Genomic DNA, 25,309 nt, shown 5'->3' on the forward strand with positions numbered 1-25,309 from the left:
CTGGGCTGATGGTGCCTGCATCTGCATCAGCGGAGGGAGAGAGCAGCAGACCGAGGGGTCCGTCTCAGCGGAGGGAGAGAGCAGCAGACTGAGGGGTCCGCCTCTCAACATCCCTCCTCTCTCCCTTTCCTCCACTGACACTGACCCAAAAGGGCCACCGTCTTCCAGCTGTTGGCGAAACTCGAGTCGCACTATTTCTGCCTCGTGCACAAATTCATGTTGTTACTCCTATGAACAGAGAAAGTGAAATATTCCTTGATATTAAAAAAAAGACCCAAGCCGCTATAAATAACAACAACGCCTAAAGATACACTTCTCTCCTCGTTCATTACTGATGCCTTGCTTGTTGTAGCGCTGAGTGGAAATAGGAAGAACGCACATTTTATGGCTGATAAAAGTGTTGAATACAAAGTGTTGACAGCGCTGAGTAAGAACTGAAACATGAAGTCACTGATAAAAACAGCAGCTCTTTGCTGTATTCGTTGACAGTCTCTCTCTAGTCGTGGTTTTAAACGTTTTGAAATCTCACAGTATCAATTTTGCCGTATCTTTCTTTTATGCCTGCAACGTCACTACAGACTCGGTCATCTGAGCAATCTGATTGGCCAGCGGTAGGCCTATAGTGCACTTGATTTTCTCTCCAGGCCCACCTGGAAGACAGAGACTGTAACCTTCAGACATGAAATGGCAACAGTTTGCCTATCCGGCACGCAGGGAAGCTGAATTGGCTGCACCTACCATCAACAGCCCTAATAATACTATATAATTATATAATAGACTAATATAAAAAAAATAGGAATAGAAGGCTTTTATCGTTGTTGTTTTTTTTACAGAAATATTTGGAGATCGACTAGAAATGCCTTGGAGATCGACTAGAAATGCCTTGGAGATCGACTAGAAATGCCTTGGAGATCGACTAGAAATGCCTTGGAGATCGCGATCGATTGGTGACCACGGCTTTAGAGGTTAAGACTGAGTTCTACTAAGCTAACATATGCAATTGTTTTAAGTTGGTCATACCTATGTATAAAAAAAGATATATATTACAATTATGAAACATTACATTTGGCCTTACTGCTATTAGCCCAGAGAAGCACTTTGAATAACAGATTCATACATGGAACAACAGATAGTCCCCCCCCAAATAAAAAAACTCTAAAGGTATGTCCTATATCAGAGATATAAGAAAGATCAGGAAACTATTTTATTTTTGACACATATTTAACCCCTTGGGTGTCCTAGAGCAACACAACATACATAGACGTGTTCGTGAGAGACTCGCCTTTCCACAGAGGGGTCATATTAGCACGTAGCCTACAGACGTTTTTGTGAGAAGACCGATTTTTCAGGATGTCTGCTGGTCTGACAAACACCATTATTAGCACGGCCACCCAGACATATCTCTAGCGTTAACAGACAGATTATTTTTTTTAATGGGGATTTTTGTATTATGCTAATTCGATTTTAGTAATTGACTCATGAGGGTTAAGAGCAAATTAAAAGAGCTCTATAATTTTGAAGCCTAACTGCCAAACAAGTCTGTACCCTTTGACCTTTTCAGGGCTCCGACTTAGGCAGTCCCAAATGGCACCCTATTCCCTATATAGTGCACTACTTTGGCCAGAGCTTGATGGGGCTGGTTAAAAGTAGTGCACCAAATATAGGAAAAAAGGTGCCATTTGATGCACACTTTAAAATAAAAGGAATAGCTGCACACTCAAGTACACTACATGACCAAAAGTATGTGGACACCTGCTTGTCCAACATCTCATTCCAAAATCATGGGTATTAATATGGATTCGGTCCCCCCCTTAGCTGCTATAACAGCCTCCACTCTTCTGGGAAGGCTTTCCACTAGATGTTGGAACATTGCTGCCGGGACTTGCTTCCATTCGGACACTGATGTTGGTCGATTAGGCCCTGGCTCGAAGTCGGCATTCCAATTCATCCCAAAGGTGTTCGATGAGGTTGAGGTCAGGGCTCTATGCAGGCCAGTCAAGTTCTTCCACACCGATCTCGACAAACCATTTCTGTATAGATCTAGCTTTGTGCACAGGGGCACTGTCATGCTGAAACAAGAAAGTGTCTTCCCCAAACTGTTGCCACAACGTTGGAAGCACAGAACCGTCTAGAATATCATTATATGCTATAGCTTTAAGATTTCCCTTCACTGGAACTAAGGGGCCCGAACCATGAAAAACAGACCCAGACCATTATTCCTCCTCCACCAAACTTTACAGTTGGTACTATGTATTGGGGCAGGCAGTGTTCTCCTGGCATCCGCCAAACCCAGATTCGTCCGTCAGACTGCCAGATGGTGAAGCGTGATTCATCACTCCAGAGAACTCGTTTCCACTGCTCTAGAGTCCAATGGCGGTGAGCTTTACACCACTCCAGCTGACGCTTGGCATTGCGCATGGTAATCTTAGGCTTGTGTTCTGCTGCTCGGCCATGGAAACCCATTTCATGAAGCTCCCGGCAAACAGTTATTGTGCTGATGTTGCTTCCAGAGGCAGTTTGGAACTCGGTAGTGAGTGTTGCAACTGAGGACAGACGATTTGTATGCGCTACGCGCTTCAGCACTCGCCTGTCCCGTTCTGTGAGCTTGTGTGGCCTACCACTTTGCTGTTGAGCCGTTGTTGCTCCTAGACGTTTCCACATCACAATATCAGCTCTTATAGTTGACCGGGGCAGCTCTAGCAGGGCAGAAATTTGACGAACTGACTTGTTGGAAAGGTGGCATCCTATGACGGTGCCACGTTGAAAGTCACTGAGCTTTTCAGTAAGGCCCATTCTAATGCCAATGTTTGTCCATGGAGATCGCATTGCTGTGTGCTCAATTTTATACACCTGTCAGGAACGGGTGTGGCTGAAATAGTGAAATCCACTCATTTGAAGGGGTGTCCACATACTTTTGTATAGATAGTGTATCTCTGATGCAACAATTCAATAACCAACATTACAGCTGTCAACCATATAGCTGTCAACGTTAAAGCTGTCAACATTAAAGCTGTCAACGATACAGCTGTCAACGTTATAGCTGTCAACGTTATAGCTGTCAACGTTATAGCTGTCAACATTAAAGCTGTCAACGATACAGCTGTCAACGATACAGCTGTCAACGTTATAGCTGTCAACGATACAGCTGTCAACCTTAAAGCTGTCAACGTTAAAGCTGTCAACATTACAGCTGTCTTCATTAGGGCATCATTTGAGACAGAGCCTAAGTCTGTCTGAAAACGTTGACGTTCTTCCCTGATTTTACAGACTCCCCTGAGCAACATACACACAGAGACATTTATCTATCAGATTAAACAGTCCATAACCAGGCTTAGATGTATCTGATATCATAACAAATATGACTTAGTGCTTTTAAAACCCTGTGAAAACCCAACCACCGGGTCCCACCCTTAGTATAGTGATTAACAGCCTCAACGGCCAAATCCAAGTGTCACTTCCTCCTTCGTTGACTAATCAGACCGCGAGTTCCTACTCAACAGACGAATCATTTGAAGAAAAAAAAAATAAGTGATTTGATCAAAGTTTGAGTTCCTCGATGTCGTCGTCGAAGGAAGCAATGGCTCGTACGGTTGGCCTGCTCTCGGTCACGTGGAGGGAGGAAAGGAAAGGTGCAAGGGGACCAGCGGGGGCAGGGGACTTGTGCTCAAAGGGGAAAAAACCTTCTCTGCAGTTGCGGGGACCGGTGAGGGTGGAAGTGGGAGGGCTAAGGAGGACATCTTGGGGGCTGTCGGAGATCGGGGAGGGACTGGATGGGGGGCCAAAGAGCTGCTGCAACAAAGTGGATTTCCTCTCCTTTCCCGGACCTGGTCCTAGGCCTCCTCTCTCCTTCTCTCTCTCTGACCGCCCCGGCGGCGCGTCCAGAGCCGAGGGAGGGGGTGGGGTTGGGAAGCCTGTAACCCCTCGTGGGGCCGGCCGTCCAAAGGACGGGGCGTAGCTACCGAAAGACAGGTCCTCGTTTGAGTTCTGAGCCCTCACCCCTCTCCTCCCAGTTCCTGTCCCCGCCCCTGGACCCAAACCGCTCTCTGGCCCCCCTCGCCCTGACTTGCCCCCCTCCCTGCTCCCCGCCCCCCCACGCAGACCGCCCATCTCCTCCGGCTCAGTGAAGCTGAAGATGGAAGGGTTCTGGTTCCATGGGTCGGAGAACCGTGGAGGAGAACGTGCAGTGGAACCTGAGCTAGACTCTAGGGGTTCTGGGTCAACCTCGGAGAACAGCCCAGCATTCTGGGGTGGCTCGTTCTGCTTGTCAATTTCCCTCAGCTTTGCCAATAGTTGCTCCTTCCTGCGACGCTCTGCCTCCGCCACTTCCTGACTGGCTAGCGCCTCTTGGTTCCGCCTCGCAACCTCTTCCTGGACTTGGCCACGCCTCTTCCTGTTCTCTTCCTCCTTATAGATCCGCCTCTTACTCTCCTCCTCCTCTTTCTCCCAGCCTATGGAGAGAGAGAGACAGAGAAGTATGGTTCAGGATATGTTATTCGTGGTGCTGTCGGTCAGAGTACGTTCAGGATATGGTTATTCGTGGTGCTGTCGGTCAGAGTACGTTCAGGATATGTTTATTCGTGGTGCTGTCGGTCAGAGTACGTTCAGAATATGGTTATTCGTGGTGCTGTCGGTCAGAGTACGATCAGGATATGGTTATTCGTGGTGCTGTCGGTCAGAGTACGTTCAGGATATGGTTATTCGTGGTGCTGTCGGTCAGAGTACGTTCAGGATATGGTTATTCGTGGTGCTGTCGGTCAGAGTACGATCAGGATATGGTTATTCGTGGTGCTGTCGGTCAGAGTACGTTCAGGATATGGTTATTCGTGGTGCTGTCGGTCAGAGTACGTTCAGGATATGGTTATTCGTGGTGCTGTCGGTCAGACTACGTTCAGGATATGGTTATTCGTGGTGCTGTCGGTCAGAGTACGATCAGGATATGGTTATTCGTGGTGCTGTCGGTCAGAGTACGATCAGGATATGGTTATTCGTGGTGCTGTCGGTCAGAGTACGTTCAGGATATGGTTATTCGTGGTGCTGTCGGTCAGACTACGTTCAGGATATGGTTATTCGTGGTGCTGTCGGTCAGAGTACGATCAGGATATGGTTATTCGTGGTGCTGTCGGTCAGAGTACGATCAGGATATGGTTATTCGTGGTGCTGTCGGTCAGAGTACGTTCAGGATATGGTTATTCGTGGTGCTGTCGGTCAGAGTACGTTCAGGATATGGTTATTCGTGGTGCTGTCGGTCAGAGTACGATCAGGATATGGTTATTCGTGGTGCTGTCGGTCAGAGTACGTTCAGGATATGGTTATTCGTGGTGCTGTCGGTCAGAGTACGTTCAGGATATGGTTATTCGTGGTGCTGTCGGTCAGAGTACGATCAGGATATGGTTATTCGTGGTGCTGTCGGTCAGAGTACGTTCAGGATATGTTTATTCGTGGTGCTGTCGGTCAGAGTACGTTCAGGATATGGTTATTCGTGGTGCTGTCGGTCAGAGTACGATCAGGATATGGTTATTCGTGGTGCTGTCGGTCAGAGTACGTTCAGGATATGGTTATTCGTGGTGCTGTCGGTCAGAGTACGTTCAGGATATGGTTATTCGTGGTGCTGTCGGTCAGAGTACGTTCAGGATATGGTTATTCGTGGTGCTGTCGGTCAGAGTACGATCAGGATATGGTTATTCGTGGTGCTGTCGGTCAGAGTACGATCAGGATATGGTTATTCGTGGTGCTGTCGGTCAGAGTACGTTCAGGATATGGTTATTCGTGGTGCTGTCGGTCAGAGTACGTTCAGGATATGGTTATTCGTGGTGCTGTCGGTCAGAGTACGATCAGGATATGGTTATTCGTGGTGCTGTCGGTCAGAGTACGATCAGGATATGGTTATTCGTGGTGCTGTCGGTCAGAGTACGTTCAGGATATGGTTATTCGTGGTGCTGTCGGTCAGAGTACGTTCAGGATATGGTTATTCGTGGTGCTGTCGGTCAGAGTACGATCAGGATATGGTTATTCGTGGTGCTGTCGGTCAGAGTACGTTCAGGATATGGTTATTCGTGGTGCTGTCGGTCAGAGTACGTTCAGGATATGTTTATTCGTGGTGCTGTCGGTCAGAGTACGTTCAGGATATGGTTATTCGTGGTGCTGTCGGTCAGAGTACGATCAGGATATGGTTATTCGTGGTGCTGTCGGTCAGAGTACGATCAGGATATGGTTATTCGTGGTGCTGTCGGTCAGAGTACGTTCAGGATATGGTTATTCGTGGTGCTGTCGGTCAGAGTACGATCAGGATATGGTTATTCGTGGTGCTGTCGGTCAGAGTACGATCAGGATATGGTTATTCGTGGTGCTGTCGGTCAGAGTACGATCAGGATATGGTTATTCGTGGTGCTGTCGTGGTTGTAGTTCTCTTACCATCTCTCAGTCTCTTGTTCTTTTCCTCAAGTGTGTCCAACTCCGGGTCATTCCTCTCCTTCTCTACCCTCTCTCGCTCCTCTCTCTCCTTCTCTACCCTCTCTCGCTCCTCTCTCTCCTTTCTCTCCTCAGTCTCCTTCGGCCTTCGCTCTGCTACGTCAACCTCCTGTCCAGAGAAGGAGAGAGAGCGAGACAAATGGAGAGGGGGAGAGAGGGAGAGAGAGCGAGACAAATGGAGAGGGGGAGAGAGGGAGAGAGAGTGAGACAAATGGAGAGGGGGAGAGAGGGAGAGAGGGAGAGAGAGCGAGACAAATGGAGAGGGGGAGAGGGGGAGAGAGAGCGAGACAAATGGAGAGGGGGAGAGAGAGCGAGACAAAGGGAGAGGGGGAGAGAGGAAGAGAGGACATCCATATGGACATCTTGGTTATTCCATCAACAAGCTGTTCAAAACCAGTGGAAACAGTTACATTTATATAGGGAAACAGGTGCAATATATAGGGAAACAGGTGCAATATATAGGGAAACAGGTTATATATATAGGGAAAATATATAGGGAAACAGATGCAATATATAGGGAAACAGGTGCAATATATAGGGAAACAGGTGCAATATATAGGGAAACAGGTGCAATATATAGGGAAACAGGTTATATATATAGGGAAAATATATAGGGAAACAGATGCAATATATAGGGAAACAGGTGCAATATATAGGGAAACAGGTGCAATATATAGGGAAACAGGTTATATATATAGGGAAAATATATAGGGAAACAGGTGAAATATATAGGGAAACAGGTGCAATATATAGGGAAACAGGTGAAATATATAGGGAAAGAGGTGAAATATAAAAAGAAACAGGTTATATATATAGGGAAAATATATAGGGAAACAGATGCAATATATAGGGAAACAGGTGAAATATATAGGGAAACAGGTGCAATATATAGGGAAACAGGTAAAATATTTAGGGAAACAGGTAAAATATATAGGGAAACAGGTAATATATATAGGGAAACAGGTAATATATATAGGGAAACAGGTGCAATATATAGGGAAACAGGTGCAATATATAGGGAAACAGGTGCAATATAAAGGGAAACAGGTGCAATATATAGGGAAACAGGTAAAATATTTAGGGAAACAGGTGAAATATATAGGGAAACAGGTGATATATATAGGGAAACAGGTGCAATATATAGGGAAACAGGTGCAATATATAGGGAAACAGGTTATATATATAGGGAAAATATATAGGGAAACAGATGCAATATATAGGGAAACAGGTGAACTATATAGGGAAACAGGTGCAATATATAGGGAAACAGGTGCAATATATAGGGAAACAGGTGAAATATATAGGGAAACAGGTAATATATATAGGGAAACAGGTGAAATATATAGGGAAACAGGTGCAATATATAGGGAAACAGGTAAAATATATAGGGAAAGAGGTGAAATATAAAGGGAAACAGGTTATATATATAGGGAAAATATATAGGGAAACAGATGCAATATATAGGGAAACAGGTAAAATATATAGGGAAACAGGTGCAATATATAGGGAAACAGGTGCAATATATAGGGAAACAGGTAAATATTTAGGGAAACAGGTGAAATATATAGGGAAACAGGTAATATATATAGGGAAACAGGTGCAATATATAGGGAAACAGGTGCAATATATAGGGAAACAGGTGAAATATAAAGGGAAAGAGGTGAAATATAAAGGGAAACAGGTTATATATATAGGGAAAATATATAGGGAAACAGATGCAATATATAGGGAAACAGGTGAAATATATAGGGAAACAGGTGCAATATATAGGGAAACAGGTGCAATATATAGGGAAAATATAAAGGGAAACAGGTGAAATATATAGGGAAACAGGTAAAATATATAGGGAAACAGGTGAAATATATAGGGAAACAGGTGCAATATATAGGGAAAAGGCTGCAAAAGTAGTATACTACAGTGCCTTGCAAAAGTATTCAGACCCCTTGGATTCATTCACATTTTATTGTGGGATTAAAAAGTTTATTACAAAGTGGGATTAAAATTGATTTTATTGTTTAATTCTTTTAAAACAATCTACGCAAAATAGTCTAATGGCAAAGTGGAAGAAAAATTCTCTCTTTTTTTAAAAAGATTTATAAAAATGTAATAACTCATATAGTCGCTGCATAAGTATTCAGCTCCCTGAGTATTCAGCTCCCTGAGTATTCAGCTCCCTGAGTATTCAGCTCCCTGAGTATTCAGCTCCCAGAGTATTCAGCTCCCAGAGTATTCAGCTCCCAGAGTATTCAGCTCCCAGAGTATTCAGCTCCCAGAGTATTCAGCTCCCTGAGTATTCAGCTCCCTGAGTATTCAGCTCCCTGAGTATTCAGCTCCCTGAGTATTCAGCTCCCTGAGTATTCAGCTCCCTGAGTATGGCATCGATTACAGCTGTCACGGCTGTCTGAAGAATGGGACCAAAGCACAGCGTGTGTATCGTTCCACATTTTATTATAACTGTGAAACTATGCAAGACATACAAATAAACTAATGAACAAAACAAACCGTGACGAAGAGGTGCAACATACACTTACTCAAAATAATCTCCCACAAAACCTAGTGGGACAACCAACAACTTAAATATGATCCCCAATTAGAGACAACGATAACCAGCTGCCTCTAATTGGAGATCATCCCCCAAAAAAACTAAATAGAAAAAAGAAACTAGAACCAACATAGAAATAAATAAACTAGACAAAACCCCCTGTCACGCCCTGACCTACTCTACCATAGAAAATAAAAGCTTTCTATGGTCAGGACGTGACAACAGCAAGTCTTCTTGGATATTTTTCAAACTTCTTCAAGTTCTGTCAATGTCACAAGCAGGCTTGACTACTGTAATGCTCTCCATTGGTCAACTGCAAAAACATACAGGATGCTGCAGCACGAGCACTGACCAAGACCAGATTCTTCTATTGGTTTTTAAATCAATCCACGATTGTTCACCCCAATACATGTCAGACATGCTTTTAAGTTCTGTACCCAGTATGTCCCTCAGGTCCTCTGGCACTGGCCTTTTAACTATCCCAAAGCCTAGGACCAAGAGGCATGGAGAGACATCTTTTAGTTATTATGCCCCCAGCCTCTGGAATAGCCTGCCAGAGAACCTGAGGGGGACCAAGAGGCATGGAGAGGCAGCCTTTAGTTATTATGCCCCCAGCCTCTGGAATAGCCTGCCAGAGAACCCGAGGGGGACCAAGAGGCATGGAGAGGCAGCCTTTAGTTACTATGCCCCCAGCCTCTGGAATAGCCCGCCAGAGAACCTGATGGGGGCTGAAACTGTGGACATATTTAAAAGAGATTTTAAAACATATTTTTAGCTTTGCTTTTCTCAGGGTGAGAAACAAGGGTTTTGCCACCAAGTACTAAGTCATGTTTTGCAGAGGGGTCAAATACTTATTTCCCTCATTGAAATGCAAATCAATTGATAACATTTTTGACATGCGTTTTTCTGGATTTTGTTGTTGTTATTCTGTCTCTCACTGTTCAAATAAACCTACCATTAAAATTATAGACTGATCATTTCTTTGTCAGTGGGCAAACGTACAAAATCAGCAGGGGATCAAATACTTTTCCCCCCCTCACTGTAACATGCTTCCCAAGTCGTAGTGGGAGGACCACACACCATACCCACCATGACGAACAAACAAATAGTCTAAACCTGGTTAGTTAGTGATGTGTTGTGTGGATTTACAGGCTTTTGCATTTAGGTTAAAAAGCTCTTCCTTTACTTCCTTTTTAGCAGTATTACTTTAGTTCCTTGTTGCAAACAGGATGCATGTTTTTGAATATTGTTATTTTGTATATTTGTATTTTTCTTTTCACTCTGTCATTTAGGTCATTATTGTGGAGTAACTACAATGTTGTTGATCCATGTTCAGTTTTCTACCATCACAGCCATTGAACTCTGTAATGGTTTTAAAAAAATCACCAAGGGGCCTCATGGTAACATCGCGGGGCAGTTTCATTCCTGTCCTTCAGTTCAGAAGGAACTAGAGAGTGGCGCTGGAGGAAATAGTTCAGAAGGAACTAGAGAGTGGCGCTGGAGGAAATAGTTCAGAAGGAAGTAGAGAGTGGCGCTGGAGGAAATAGTTCAGAAGGAACTAGAGAATGGCGCTGGAGGAAATAGTTCAGAAGGAACTAGAGAGTGGCGCTGGAGGAAATAGTTCAGAAGGAAGTAGAGAGTGGCGCTGGAGGAAATAGTTCAGAAGGAACTAGAGAGTGGCGCTGGAGGAAATAGTTCAGAAGGAACTAGAGAGGGGCGCTGGAGGAAATAGTTCAGAAGGAACTAGAGAGTGGCGCTGGAGGAAATAGTTCAGAAGGAACTAGAGAGTGGCGCTGGAGGAAATAGTTCAGAAGGAACTAGAGAGTGGCGCTGGAGGAAATAGTTCAGAAGGAACTAGAGAGGGGCGCTGGAGGAAATAGTTCAGAAGGAACTAGAGAGGGGCGCTGGAGGAAATAGTTCAGAAGGAACTAGAGAGTGGCGCTGGAGGAAATAGTTCAGAAGGAACTAGAGAGGGGCGCTGGAGGAAATAGTTCAGAAGGAACTAGAGAATGGCGCTGGAGGAAATAGTTCAGAAGGAACTAGAGAATGGCGCTGGAGGAAATAGTTCAGAAGGAACTAGAGAGTGGCGCTGGAGGAAATAGTTCAGAAGGAACTAGAGAGTGGCGCTGGAGGAAATAGTTCAGAAGGAACTAGAGAGTGGCGCTGGAGGAAATAGTTCAGAAGGAACTAGAGAGGGGTGCTGGAGGAAATAGTTCAGAAGGAACTAGAGAGTGGCGCTGGAGGAAATAGTTCAGAAGGAACTAGAGAGGGGCGCTGGAGGAAATAGTTCAGAAGGAACTAGAGAGTGGCGCTGGAGGAAATAGTTCAGAAGGAACTAGAGAGTGGCGCTGGAGGAAATAGTTCAGAAGGAACTAGAGAGGGGCGCTGGAGGAAATAGTTCAGAAGGAACTAGAGAGTGGCGCTGGAGGAAATAGTTCAGAAGGAACTAGAGAGTGGCGCTGGAGGAAATAGTTCAGAAGGAACTAGAGAGGGGCGCTGGAGGAAATAGTTCAGAAGGAACTAGAGAGTGGCGCTGGAGGAAATAGTTCAGAAGGAACTAGAGAGTGGCGCTGGAGGAAATAGTTCAGAAGGAACTAGAGAGTGGCGCTGGAGGAAATAGCAGCAGTTTTACAGGCTCCTGAGCAATTGTGTTTTTTATTTTAGTTTATTTATATAATGCTTCCGCCATCGTTTCTTATGACCGAAAACACCTTCTAGACATCAGAACAGTGATCGCTAACTACGATTTGGACGATAACTTCTACTTTAATAAGTCGGAGGTGAAAGACATATTGACCATCCCGGACCGGCCCAAATCCCCGACACTCGAAGGAGGAGGAGACGGCGCTATAGAGGCCAGAGTGCGGGATACCTGATGAGACTACGTCGGATAGTGGATAAAATCGCCTCTACCTTCCATTCTATTGGCAAACGTGCAATCACTAGAGAATAAACTGGATAAGCTCCGTTCGAGACTATCTTATCAACGTGATCTGAAGTACTGTAATATCCTGTGTTTCTCTGAGTCGCAGCTGAACTAGGACAAGGTAAATATATATCTAGCTGGTTCTTCTATAGATCGGCAGGACAGAACGGTGGCGCCGGGGAAGCTCAGGGGAGGGGGTTTGTGTCTTTTTGTTAACAACAGTTGGTGCGCGATCTCTAATATTAAGGAAGTCTCAAGGTTCTGCTCGCCTGAGTTAAAATACCTCATGATAAACTGTAGAACATACTATTTACCAAGAGAGTTTTCATTTATATTTCACCCAGAGGCAGCACTCCTAGTGGCTGGTGACTTTAATGCAGGAGAACTGAAATCCATTTTTATCTCATTTCTATCCAGCATGTCACCTGTGCAACTAGAGGCACCTTTACTCCACACACAGACACGCATACAAAGCTCACCCTCCATTTGGATAATCTGGCCATGACGTTATCCTCCTGATTCATGCTCAAAAGCAAAAACTCAAACAGCTATGAAGGGGATGCTAAGCTACAGGACTGTTTCACTGGCTTCATTAATTAAGTGCATCGATAACATTGTCCCCACATTGACCGTACGTACATATCCCAACCAGAAGCCATGGATTACAGGCAACATTCGCACTGAGTTAAAGGCTAGAGCTGCCACTTTCAAGAGACGCTTATCAAATTTTGTAACAATGCGGAGGGCTTGATGGTAGGTGGGAGCAGGAGGTCCTGTATAAACACAAACGCACTTCCTTGACAACAGCTCTGCGCTGCTCGGGGAAGTGCAAGAAGTCGGGGCGGCAGGTAGCCTAGTGGTTAGAGCATTGGACTAGTAATAATCTAAAAGATTCTGCCCCCTCAGATCCTCATAAAGTTCTACAGCTGCATCATTGAGAGCATCTTGACTGGCTACATCACCACTAGTATTGAGATAAAGTGGCAAGAAAAAGTATGCGAACCCTTTGGAATTACTAGTCACAATTATTAGTCACAAAAATAGACAAACACAGTCTGCTTACACTAATAACACACAAACAATTATACGTTTTCATGTCTTTATTGAACACACCGTGTAAACATTCACAGTGCAGGGTGGGAAAAGTATGTGAACCCTTGGATTTAATTACTGGTTGACCCTCATTTGGCAGCAATAACCTCAACCAAGCGTTTTCTGTAGTTGAGGATCAGACCTGCACAACGGTCAGGAGAAATTTTGGACCATTCATCTTTACAAAACTGTTTCAGTTCAGCAATATTCTTAGGATGTCTGGTGTGAACTGCTCTCAAGGTCATGCCACAGCATTTTAAAATCGGGATGAGGTCAGGACTCTGACTGGGCCACTCCAGAAGGCGTATTTTCTTCTGTTGAAGCCATTCTGTTGTTGATTTACTTCTGCCTTTTGGGTTGCTGTCCTGTTGCATCACCCAACTTCTGTTGAGCTTCAAATTGGCGGACAGATAGCCTAACATTCTCCTGCAAAATGTCTTGATAAACTTAGGAATACATTTTTCCGTCGATGATAGCAAGCTGTCCAGGCCCTGAGGCAGCAAAGCAGCCCCAAACCATGATGCTCCCTCCACCATACTTTACAGTTGGGATGAGGTTTTGATGTTGGTGTGCTGTGCCTTTTTTTCTCCACACATAGTGTTGTGTGTTCCTTCCAAACAACTCAACTGTAGTTTCATCTCTCCACAGAATATTTTGCCAGTAGCGCTGTGGAACATCCAGGTGCTCTTTTGCGAACTTCAGACGTGCAGCAATGTTTTCTTTGGACAGCAGTGGCTTCTTCCGTGGTGTCCTCCCATGAACACTACTCTTGTTTAGTGTTTTACGTATCGTAGACTCGTCAACAGAGATGTTAGCATGTTCCAGAGATTTCTGTAAGTCTTTAGCTGACACTCTAGGATTCTTCTTAGCCTCATTGAGCATTCTGCACTGTGCTCTTGCAGTCATCTTTGCAGGACGGCCACTCCTAGGGAGAGTAGCAACAGTGCTGAACTTTTTCCATTTATAGGCTTTTAGAGATACTTTTGTAACCCTTTCCAGCTTCATGCAAGTAAACAATTCTTAATCTTAGGTCTTCTGAGATCTCTTTTTTTCGAGGCATGGTTCACATCAGGCAATGCTTCTTGTGAATAGCAAACTCACATTTTGTGAGTGTGTTTTATAGGGCAAGGCAGCTCTAACCAACATCTCCAATCTCGTCTCATTGATTGGACTCCAGGTTAGCTGAGTCCTGACTCCAATTAGCTTTTGGAGAAGTCATTAGCCTAGGGGTTCACATACTTTTTCCAACCTACACTGTGAATGTTTAAATGATGTATTCAATATAGACAAGACAAATACAATTGTTTGTGTTTTATTAGTTTAAGCAGACTGTGTGTGTCTATTGTTGTGACTTAGACGAAGATCAGATCTAATGTGATGACCAATTTATGCAGAAATCCAGGTAATTCCAAAGGCTTCACATACTTTTTCTTGCCACTGTACATCCCAGTCACTGTCAGAGGAAGGGCCTAAAAACGACTCTTAACCACCCAAGACAAACAGTTCTCTCTGCTACCATCTGGAAGCAACAGGACCCTGAACAGCTTCTACCCCCAAGCAATACGACTGATAAATAGTAAAACAGTTAATCAATAGCTACCCGGACTATCTGCATTGATCCTTTCTGTACTCTTTTGACTCAACACATACGCTGCTGCTACTGTTTACTATCTGTCATTTTATTCCTAGTTATATGTACATATCTACCTCAACTACCTCGTACATTGGCTCAGTACTGGTACCCTGTGTATATAGCCTGGTACCCTGTGTATATAGCCTAGTTATCATTACTCAGTACTGGTACCCTGTGTATATAGCCTAGTTATCATTACTCAGTACTGGTACCCTGTGTATATAGCCTGGTACCCTGTGTATATAGCCTGGTACCCTGTGTATATAGCCTGGTACCCTGTGTATATAGCCTAGTTATCATTACTCAGTACTGGTACCCTGTGTATATAACCTAGTTATCATTACTCAGTACTGGTACCCTGTGTATATAGCCTGGTACCCTGTGTATATAGCCTGGTACCCTGTGTATATAGCCTGGTACCCTGTGTATATAGCCTAGTTATCATTACTCAGTACTGGTACCCTGTGTATATAACCTAGTTATCATTACTCAGTACTGGTACCCTGTGTATATAGCCTGGTACCCTGTGTATATAGCCTAGTTATCATTACTCAGTACTGGTACCCTGTGTATATAGCCTGGTACCCTGTGTATATAGCCTGGTACCCTGTGTATATAGCCTAGTTATCATTACTCAGTACTGGTACCCTGTGTATATAGCCTAGTTATCATTACTCAGTACTGGTACCCTGTGTATATAGCCTAGTTATCATTACTCAGTACTGGTACCCTGTGTATATAGCCTGGTACCCTGTGTATATAGCCTGGTACCCTGTGTATATAGCCTGGTACCCTGTGTATATAGCCTGGTACCCTGTGTATATAGCCAAGTTATCATTACTCAGTACTGGTACCCTGTGTATATAGCCTGGTACCCTGTGTATATAGCCAAGTTATCATTACTCAGTACTGGTACCCTGTGTATATAGCCTAGTTATCATTACTCAGTACTGGTACCCTGTGTATATAGCCTGGTACCCTGTGTATATAGCCAAGTTATCATTACTCAGTACTGGTACCCTGTGTATATAGCCTAGTTATCATTACTCAGTACTGGTACCCTGTGTATATAGCCTGGTACCCTGTGTATATAGCCTGGTACCCTGTGTATATAGCCTGGTACCCTGTGTATATAGCCTAGTTATCATTACTCAGTACTGGTACCCTGTGTATATAACCTGGTACCCTGTGTATAGAGCCTAGTTATCATTACTCAGTACTGGTACCCTGTGTATATAACCTAGTTATCATTACTCAGTACTCTGGTACCCTGTGTATCCTTTGACCAGAGCAACACGTATCAAACAGTAAACTTATATAATAATGGAACTGTATTGATACAAGGCAATGATTCAAGCCTCCAGGCTTTTGAGAATAGGGTTTTCTACCCTAAAAGCAGAAGCTGAAATCATCTCAGAAACTGAGGAAAAAGTCAAGGAGGGAGATGGAGAAAAGCAGGCCCCAACGGTCTCTGTGACCCAGCAAGAAGCCCTCAGTGTCCCTCTACCTACCTCACCTGCAGCAGAATGAGCCAAGGACATGCCTACAACACCAAGAACACCTGCTATGCAACGTTTCCACAACACCCTCTCTCTAGTCGAAACAGAGGTCCTAGAAAGTTCCATCTGTGCTTGAAATTCAATAGTTAACCGAGGGACCTTGCAGATGTTGTATGTACGAGGGACAGAGGAAGGGTTAGTCTTTCCAAAAACATTTCAACCCTTATTATTTCACACAGAGTATGACTATACTATAGTTATGAATTTATCCTAAAATATATGTACTTTTTTCCCCCCACTTTGATTGAGTATTTTGTGTAGATTGTTGACAAAAAATAACAATTAAATCAATTTTAATCCCACTTTGTAACACAATAACATGTGAAGAAATCCAATGGATCTGAATATTTTTGCAAGGCACTGTATGTAGAGAATATGGTTCAAAAGTAGTGCACTATAGAACAAATAGGGTACTATTTGTGACTCACCCTAGAGCTGTAAGGTCTACCAGAGACACCTGGCTTGAGTGACAGGTAGTCATCAGGGGCTTGGTCGTTGTAGTGATAGTTGCCGTCGGTGACGGCCGGGGGCGGTGACGGGAAGTCTAGACTCAAGTTCTCGTTCCCTGTCTGTACTGCCTTAGAGCTGGACTTACTGGGGCCTACACACACACACACACACACAGACAGACAGAGAGACAGACAGACAGACAGACAGACAGACAGACAGACAGACAGACAGACAGACAGACAGACAGACAGACAGACAGACAGACAGACAGACAGACAGAGCAGTAGGGTGCAACCAAACTTCCCATTATAGTACACATTTTGTATTTTTTTTATTACAATTTCTTCTCTCTAACTGTGGATTATTATTATTATTATTATATTTAGGCTCCCCTACTGGTATATATATATAAATTAAACAATATATCTTTAGCCTCCCCTACTGGTATATATATATATAAATTAAACAATATATATTTAGCCTCCCCTACTGGTATATATATATAAATTAAACAATATATCTTTAGGCTCCCCTACTAGTATATATATATAAATTAAACAATATATCTTTAGCCTCCCCTACTGGTATATATATAAATTAAACAATATATCTTTAGCCTCCCCTACTAGTATATATATATAAATTAAACAATATATCTTTAGCCTCCCCTACTGGTATATATATAAATTAAACAATATATCTTTAGCCTCCCCTACTAGTATATATATATAAATTAAACAATATATCTTTAGCCTCCCCTACTGGTATATATATAAATTAAACAATATATCTTTAGCCTCCCCTACTGGTATATATATAAATTAAACAATATACCTTTAGCCTCCCCTACTGGTATATATATAAATTAAACAATATATCTTTAGCCTCCCCTACTGGTATATATATATAAATTAAACAATATATCTTTAGCCTCCCCTACTAGTATATATATATATAAATTAAACAATATATCTTTAGCCTCCCCTACTGGTATATATATATAAATTAAACAATATATCTTTAGCCTCCCCTACTAGTATATATATATAAATTAAACAATATATCTTTAGCCTCCCCTACTGGTATATATATAAATTAAACAATATATCTTTAGCCTCCCCTACTGGTATATATATAAATTAAACAATATATATTTAGCCTCCCCTACTGGTATATATATAAATTAAACAAAATACCTTTAGCCTCCCCTACTGGTATATATATAAATTAAACAAAATACCTTTAGCCTCCCCTACTGGTATATATATATAAATTAAACAATATATCTTTAGCCTCCCCTACTGGTATATATATATAAATTAAACAATATATATTTAGCCTCCCCTACTGGTATATATATATAAATTAAACAATATATCTTTAGCCTCCCCTACTGGTATATATATAAATTAAACAATATATATTTAGCCTCCCCTACTGGTATATATATAAATTAAACAAAATACCTTTAGCCTCCCCTACTGGTATATATATAAATTAAACAATATATCTTTAGCCTCCCCTACTGGTATATATATAAATTAAACAATATATATTTAGCCTCCCCTACTGGTATATATATAAATTAAACAAAATACCTTTAGCCTCCCCTACTGGTATATATATAAATTAAACAATATACCTTTAGCCTCCCCTACTGGTATATATATATAAATTAAACAATATATCTTTAGCCTCCCCTACTGGTATATATATAAATTAAACAATATATATTTAGCCTCCCCTACTGGTATATATATAAATTAAACAATATATCTTTAGCCTCCCCTACTGGTATATATATATAAATTAAACAATATATCCTTAGCCTCCCCTACTGGTATATATATATATATATATAAATTAAACAATATATATTTAGCCTCCCCTACTGGTATATATATATATATATAAATTAAACAATATATATTTAGCCTCCCCTACTGGTATATATATAAATTAAACAATATATCTTTAGCCTCCCCTACTGGTATATATATAAATTAAACAATATATCTTTAGCCTCCCCTACTGGTATATACACTGCTCAAAAAAATAAAGGGAACACTAAAATAACACATCCTAGATCTGAATGAAAGAAATAATCTTATTAATTACTTTTTTCTTTACATAGTTGAATGTGCTGACAACAAAATCACACAAAAATAATCAATGAAAATCCAATTTATCAACCCATGGAGGTCTGGATTTGGAGTCACACTCAAAATTAAAGTGGAAAAACACACTACAGGTTGATCCAACTTTGATGTAATGTCCTTAAAACAAGTCAAAATGAGGCTCAGTAGTGTGTGTTGCCTCCACGTGCCTGTATGACCTCCCTACAACGCCTGGGCATGCTCCTGATGAGGTGGCGGATGGTCTCCTGAGGGATCTCCTCCCAGACCTGGACTAAAGCATCCGCCAACTCCTGGACAGTCTGTGGTGCAACGTGGCGTTGGTGGATGGAGCGAGACATGATGTCCCAGATGTGCTCAATTGGATTCAGGTCTGGGGAACGGGCGGGCCAGTCCATAGCATCAATGCCTTCCTCTTGCAGGAACTGCTGACACACTCCAGCCACATGAGGTCTAGCATTGTCTTGCATTAGGAGGAACCCAGGGCCAACCGCACCAGCATATGGTCTCACAAGGGGTCTGAGGATCTCATCTCGGTACCTAATGGCAGTCAGGCTACCTCTGGCGAGCACATGGAGGGCTGTGCGGCCCCCCAAAGAAATGCCACCCAACACCATGACTGACCCACCGCCAAACCGGTCATGCTGGAGGATGTTGCAGGCAGTAGAACGTTCTCCACGGCGTCTCCAGACTCTGTCACGTCTGTCACGTGCTCAGTGTGAACCTGCTTTCATCTGTGAAGAGCACAGGGCGCCAGTGGCGAATTTGCCAATCTTGGTGTTCTCTGGCAAATGCCAAACGTCCTGCACGGTGTTGGGCTGTAAGCACAACCCCCACCTGTGGACGTCGGGCCCTCATACCACCCTCATGGAGTCTGTTTCTGACCGTTTGAGCAGACACATGCACATTTGTGGCCTGCTGGAGGTCATTTTGCAGGGCTCTGTCAGTGCTTCTCCTGCTCCTCCTTGCACAAAGGCGGAGGTAGCGGTCCTGCTGCTGGGTTGTTGCCCTCCTACGGCCTCCTCCACATCTCCTGATGTACTGGCCTGTCTCCTGGTAGCGCCTCCATGCTCTGGACACTACGCTGACAGACACAGCAGCCTTCTTGCCACAGCTCGCATTGATGTGCCATCCTGAATGAGCTGCACTACCTGAGCCACTTGTGTGGGTTGTAGACTCGGTCTCATGCTACCACTAGAGTGAAAGCACCACCAGCATTCAAAAGTGACCAAAACATCAGCCAGGAAGCATAGGAACTGAGAAGTGGTCTGTTGTCACCACCTGCAGAACCACTCCTTTATTGGGGGTGTCTTGCTAATTGCCTATAATTTCCACCTGTTGTCTATTCCATTTGCACAACAGCATGTGAAATTTATTGTCAATCAGTGTTGCTTCCTAAGTGGACAGTTTGATTTCACAGAAGTGTGATTGACTTGGAGTTACATTGTGTTGTTTAAGCGTTCCCTTTATTTTTTTGAGCAGTGTATATATAAATTAAACAATATATCTTTAGGCTCCCCTACTGGTATATATATAAACAACATCACTTTCTCTAAATGACAAATTATTAAATACATTTACCTCAATAGTTTTCTTGGAGTGACTTCAACATTTTTTTAGTTGAGCAGGACTAGTGGCATCCAGGGAAAGTGTTACATTTTTGGGGGGTGACAAAGTGGTTCCTGTGAGAATTACAGGAGGGGGACGTTTAACCCTGGAGTGCGTTTACCTTTCCTCTTTGTGGTGTTGTCTATGTTCCTGGGCGATGGTTTCAACAAGCGGTTGGCATAGATATTCCTAGTGTCCAGTTCCCTCTCCTTCTCCTACAAGGGTTAGAGTTAGCTTTTATAACGCAACGTAGAGTGTATGTGTGTCTGTCTCCGTGTGTGTGTCTTCGTGATCATTCGGAAAGTTTTCAGACCCCTTGACTATTTCCATATTTTGTTACATTACAGCATCATTCTGAAACGGATTAAATAGAAAATGTTCCTCCTCAATCTACACTCAATACCCCATAATGACATCACAATACCCCATAAGCAAAAACAGATTTTGGGAAAATTGAAACAGAATTTTGGGAAAATTGATTACAAATTAAACACTGAAATACCTTATTTACATACAGTACCAGTCAAAACTTTGGACACACCTACTCATTCAAGTTTTTTTTTTTTTAACTATATATTACATGGTAGAATAATAGTGAAGACATCAAAACTATGAAATAACACATATGGAATCTGTAGTAACCAAAAAAGTGTTAAACAAATCAAAATATATTTTTGATTTTAGATTCTTCAAAGTAGCCACCTTTTGCCTCCTCCTCCATGCTTCACGGTGGGAACCACACATGTGGAGATCATCTGTTCACCTACTCTGCGTCTCACAAAGACACGGCGGTTGGAACCAAAAATCTCACATTTGGACTCAAAGGACAGATTTCCACCGGTCTAATGTCCATTGCTCGTGTTTCTTGGCCCAAGCAAGTCTGTTCTTCTTATTGGTGTCCTTTAGTAGTGGTTTCTCTGCAGCAATTCGACCATGAAGGCCTGATTCACGCAGTCTCCTCTGAACAGTTGATTTTGAGATGTGTCTGTTACTTGTACTCTTCGAAGCATTTATTTGGGATGCAATCTGAGGTAAAGTTAACTCTAATGAACTTACCCTCTGCAGCAGAGTTAACTCTGGGTCTTCCTTTCCTGTGGCGGTCCTCATGAGAGCAAGTTTCATCACAGCACTTGATGGTTTTTGCGACTGCATTTGAAGAAACATTCAAAGTTCTTGGAATTTTCCGGACTGACTGACCTCATGTCTTAAAGTAATGATGGACTGTTTTTTGAGCTGTTCTTGAAATAATATGGACTTGGTCTTTTACCAAATAGGGCTATCTTCTGTATACCACCCGTACCTTGTCACAACACAACTGATTGGCTCAAACGCATAAAGAAGGAAAGAAATTCCACAAATAAACTTTTAACAAGGCACACCTGTTAATTGAAATGCATTCCAGGTGACTACCTCGTGAAGCAGGTTGAGAGAATGCCAAAAGTATGCAAAGCTGTCATCAAGGCAAAGGATGACTACTTTGAAGAACCTAAAATATAAAATATATTTTGATTTGTTGAACACTTTTTTGGTTACTACATGATTCCTTATGTGTTATTTCATAGTTTTGTTGTCTTCACTATTATGTAAAATGTAAAAAAAAATTCAAAATAAAGAAAAACCCTGGAATGAGTAGGTGTGTCAAAACTTTTCACTGGTACTAAAAGAATTCATTCTTTGCTATGAGACTCAAAATTGAGCTCAGGTGCATCATGTTTCCATTGATCATTCCTGTGGTAAATTCAATTGATTGGACATGTTTTGGAAAGGCACACACCTGTCTATATAAAGTCCCATAGTTGACCGTGAATGTCAGAGCAAAAATGAAGCTATGAGGTCGAAGGAAATGTCCATAGAGGTCAGGGACAGGATTGTGTCGAGGCACAGATCTGGGGAGGGATACCAAAAACTGTCTGCAGCATTGAAGGTCCCCAAGAACACAGTGGCCTCCATCATTCTTAAATGGAAGACGTTTGGAACCACCAAGACACTTCCTAGAGCTGGTCTCCCGGCCAAACTGAGCAATCGGGGGAGAAGGGCCTTGGTCAGGGAGGTGACCAAGAACCCGATGGTCACTCTGACAGATCTGCGTCCCTCTGTGGAGATGGGAGAACCTTCCAGAATGACAACCATGTCTGCAGCACTCCACCAATCAGGCTTTTATGGTAGAGTGGCCAGATGAAAGCCACTCCTCAGTAAAAGTCACATGACAGCCCTCTTGGAGTTTGCCAAAAGGCACCTAAAGGACTCTGACTATTAGAAAGAAGATTCTCTGGGCTGATGAAACCAAGATTTAACTCTTTGGCCTGAATGCCAAGTATCACGTCTGGAGGAAACCTGGCACCATCCTTACAGTGAAGCATGGTGGTGGCAGCATCATTCTGTGGGGATGTTTTTCAGTGGCAGGGACTAGGAGACTAGTCAGGATTGAGGAAAAGATGAACGAAGCAAAGTGAAGAGAGATCCTTGATGGGAACTTGTTTGAAAGAGCTTGGGACCTCAGACAGGGTCAAAAGTTCACCTTCCAACAGGACAAGGACCCTAAGCACACAGCCAAGACAACACAGGAGTGGCTTCGGGACAAGTCTCTGAATGTCCTTGAGTGGCCCAGCCAGAGCCCGGACTTGAACCTGATCGAACATCTCTGGAGAGACCTGAAAATAACTGTGCAGCAACGCTCCCCATCCAACCTGACAGAGCTTGAGAGGATCTGCAGAGAAGAATGGGAGAAACTCCCCAAATACAGGTGTGCCAAGCTTGTAGCGTCATACCCAAGAAAACTCGAGGCTGTAATCGCTGCCAAAGGTGCTTCAACAAAGTACTGAGTAAAGGGTCTGAATACTTATGTAAATATGATATTTTAGGGTTTTATTTTAAATACATTTGGGGAAACAAATTTAAAACTATTTTCGCTTTGTCATTATGGGGTATTGTGTGTAGATTAGTGAGGAAAAAAAACAATTGAATCTATTTTAGAATAAGGCTGTAACGTAAAAATTGTGGAAAAAGTCAAGGGGTCTGAATAGTTTTCAGAATGCAGTGATGATATACAATACATGGAGTCAATGAGCAACGTAGTGTGTGTGTATGTGCCTTCATGCGTTTGTGTGTGTGTGTGTCCGTGTGAGTGAGTGTCCTTGTGTGTGTTTGTCCGTGTGTGTGTGTGTGTGTGTGTGTGTGTGTGTGTGTGTGTGTGTACCTTGAGTTTGTTGCTGAGCCGTTCCACCTCCTCCTGTAGGTCTGAGACCTGGTCCTGGGTACTGATGGTCTTCCTCCTCTCTGTAGCTAGCTGCCTCTGATAACTACTGCTGCTCAGTTCCACTCTGCGCTCCAGATCCTAAACACACACACACACACACACACACACACACTATAATTTGCATTATAGAAGCTAACTAACCCTTGTAGGAGAAGGAGAGGGAACTGGACACTAAGGAACATCAACAACTATGTTTTAAGGGAGAAGTAGACATTGATCTGAAGCCGGAAAATAATGGAAATTCACATGAGCACCACAATGCCTACTCCACCCATGCTCTACCAAGGTTTTACAGCACCACAATGCCTACTCCACCCATGCTCTACTAAAGTTATACAGCACCATAATGCCTACTCCACCCATGCTCTACCAAGGTTTTACAGCACCACAATGCCTACTGCACCCATGCTCTACCAAGGTTTTACAGCACCACAATGCCTACTCCACCCATGCACCACCAAGGTTTTACAGTGGTGTCAGTAGATACAGGACGTGGTGTAGGTAGAGGCCCAGCATAACAACATGTGGTGGTGTCAGTAGATACAGGACGTGGTGTAGGTAGAGGCCCAGCATAACAACATGTGGTGGTGTCAGTAGATACAGGACGTGGTGTAGATAGAGGCCCAGCACAACAACATGTGGTGGTGTCCGTAGATACAGGACGTGGTGTAGGTAGAGGCCCAGCATAACAACATGGTGGTGTCAGTAGATACAGGATGTGGTGTAGGTAGAGGTCTAGCATAACAACATGTGGTGGTGTCAGTAGATACAGGACGTGGTGTAGATAGAGACCCAGGTCTTGTCTCAGGGCAGTAAATTGCTGGTTTGAAGATAACCCTCTAGTGGTGTGGGGGCTGTGCTTTGGCAAAGTGGTGGGGTTATATCCTGCCTGTTTGGCTCTGTCTGGGGGTATCATCGGATGGGGCCACAGTGTCTCCTGACCCCTCCTGTCTCAGCCTCCAGTATTTTTGCTGCAATAGTTTGTGTCGGGGGGGCTAGGGTCAGTCTGTTATATCTGGTCTAATTCTCCTGTCTTATCCGGTGTCCTGTGTGAATTTAAGTATGCTCTCTCTAATTCTCTCTCTCGGAGGACCTGAGCCCTAGGACCATGCCTCAGGACTACCTGGCCTGATAACTCCTTGCTGTCCCCAGTCCACCTGGCCGTGCTGCTGCTCCAGTTTCAACTGTTCTGCCTGCTTCTATGGAATCCTGACCTGTTCACCGGACGTGCTACCTGTCCCAGACCTGCTGTTTTCAACTCTCTCTCTCTACCACACCTGCTGTCTCGAACTCTGAATGATTGGCTATGAAAAGCCAACAGACATTTACTCCTGAGGTGCTGACCTGTTGCACCCTACCCTCTACGACCACTGTGATTATTATCTGACCCTGCTGGTCATCTATGAACGTTTGAACATCTTGGCCATGTTCTGTTATAATCTCCACCTGGCACAGCCAGAAGAGGACTGGCCACCCGTCATAGCCTGGTTCCTCTCTAGGTTTTGGTCTTTCTAGGGAGTTTTTCCTAGCCACTGTGCTTCTACACCTGCATTGCTTTGCTGTTTGGGGTTTTAGGCTGGGTTTCTGTACAGCACTTTGAGACATCGGCTGATGTAAGAAGGGCTTTATAAATACATTTG

At 43.3% G+C, this 25,309-nt stretch overlaps 1 protein-coding gene across 1 annotated transcript in view; it reads right to left on the reverse strand.

Annotated features, from left to right (window-relative positions):
* Positions 1-3,537: 3,537 nt before the first annotated feature.
* The window catches only part of lca5 (lebercilin LCA5), a 29,770-nt gene continuing 7,998 nt past the window's right edge, over positions 3,538-25,309 (reverse strand). The window contains exons 6-10 of the mRNA XM_029734458.1: positions 23,610-23,747; positions 20,535-20,628; positions 16,649-16,821; positions 6,412-6,577; positions 3,538-4,448 (exon numbers count right to left, since the gene is read on the reverse strand). Of these exons, the coding sequence (XP_029590318.1) occupies positions 3,538-4,448; positions 6,412-6,577; positions 16,649-16,821; positions 20,535-20,628; positions 23,610-23,747 (1,482 nt within the window). The remainder of the gene's footprint in view (positions 4,449-6,411; positions 6,578-16,648; positions 16,822-20,534; positions 20,629-23,609; positions 23,748-25,309) is intronic.

This window comes from Salmo trutta, chromosome 35 (assembly GCF_901001165.1).
Source record: "Salmo trutta chromosome 35, fSalTru1.1, whole genome shotgun sequence".
Taxonomy (NCBI): Eukaryota; Metazoa; Chordata; class Actinopteri; order Salmoniformes; family Salmonidae; genus Salmo; species Salmo trutta.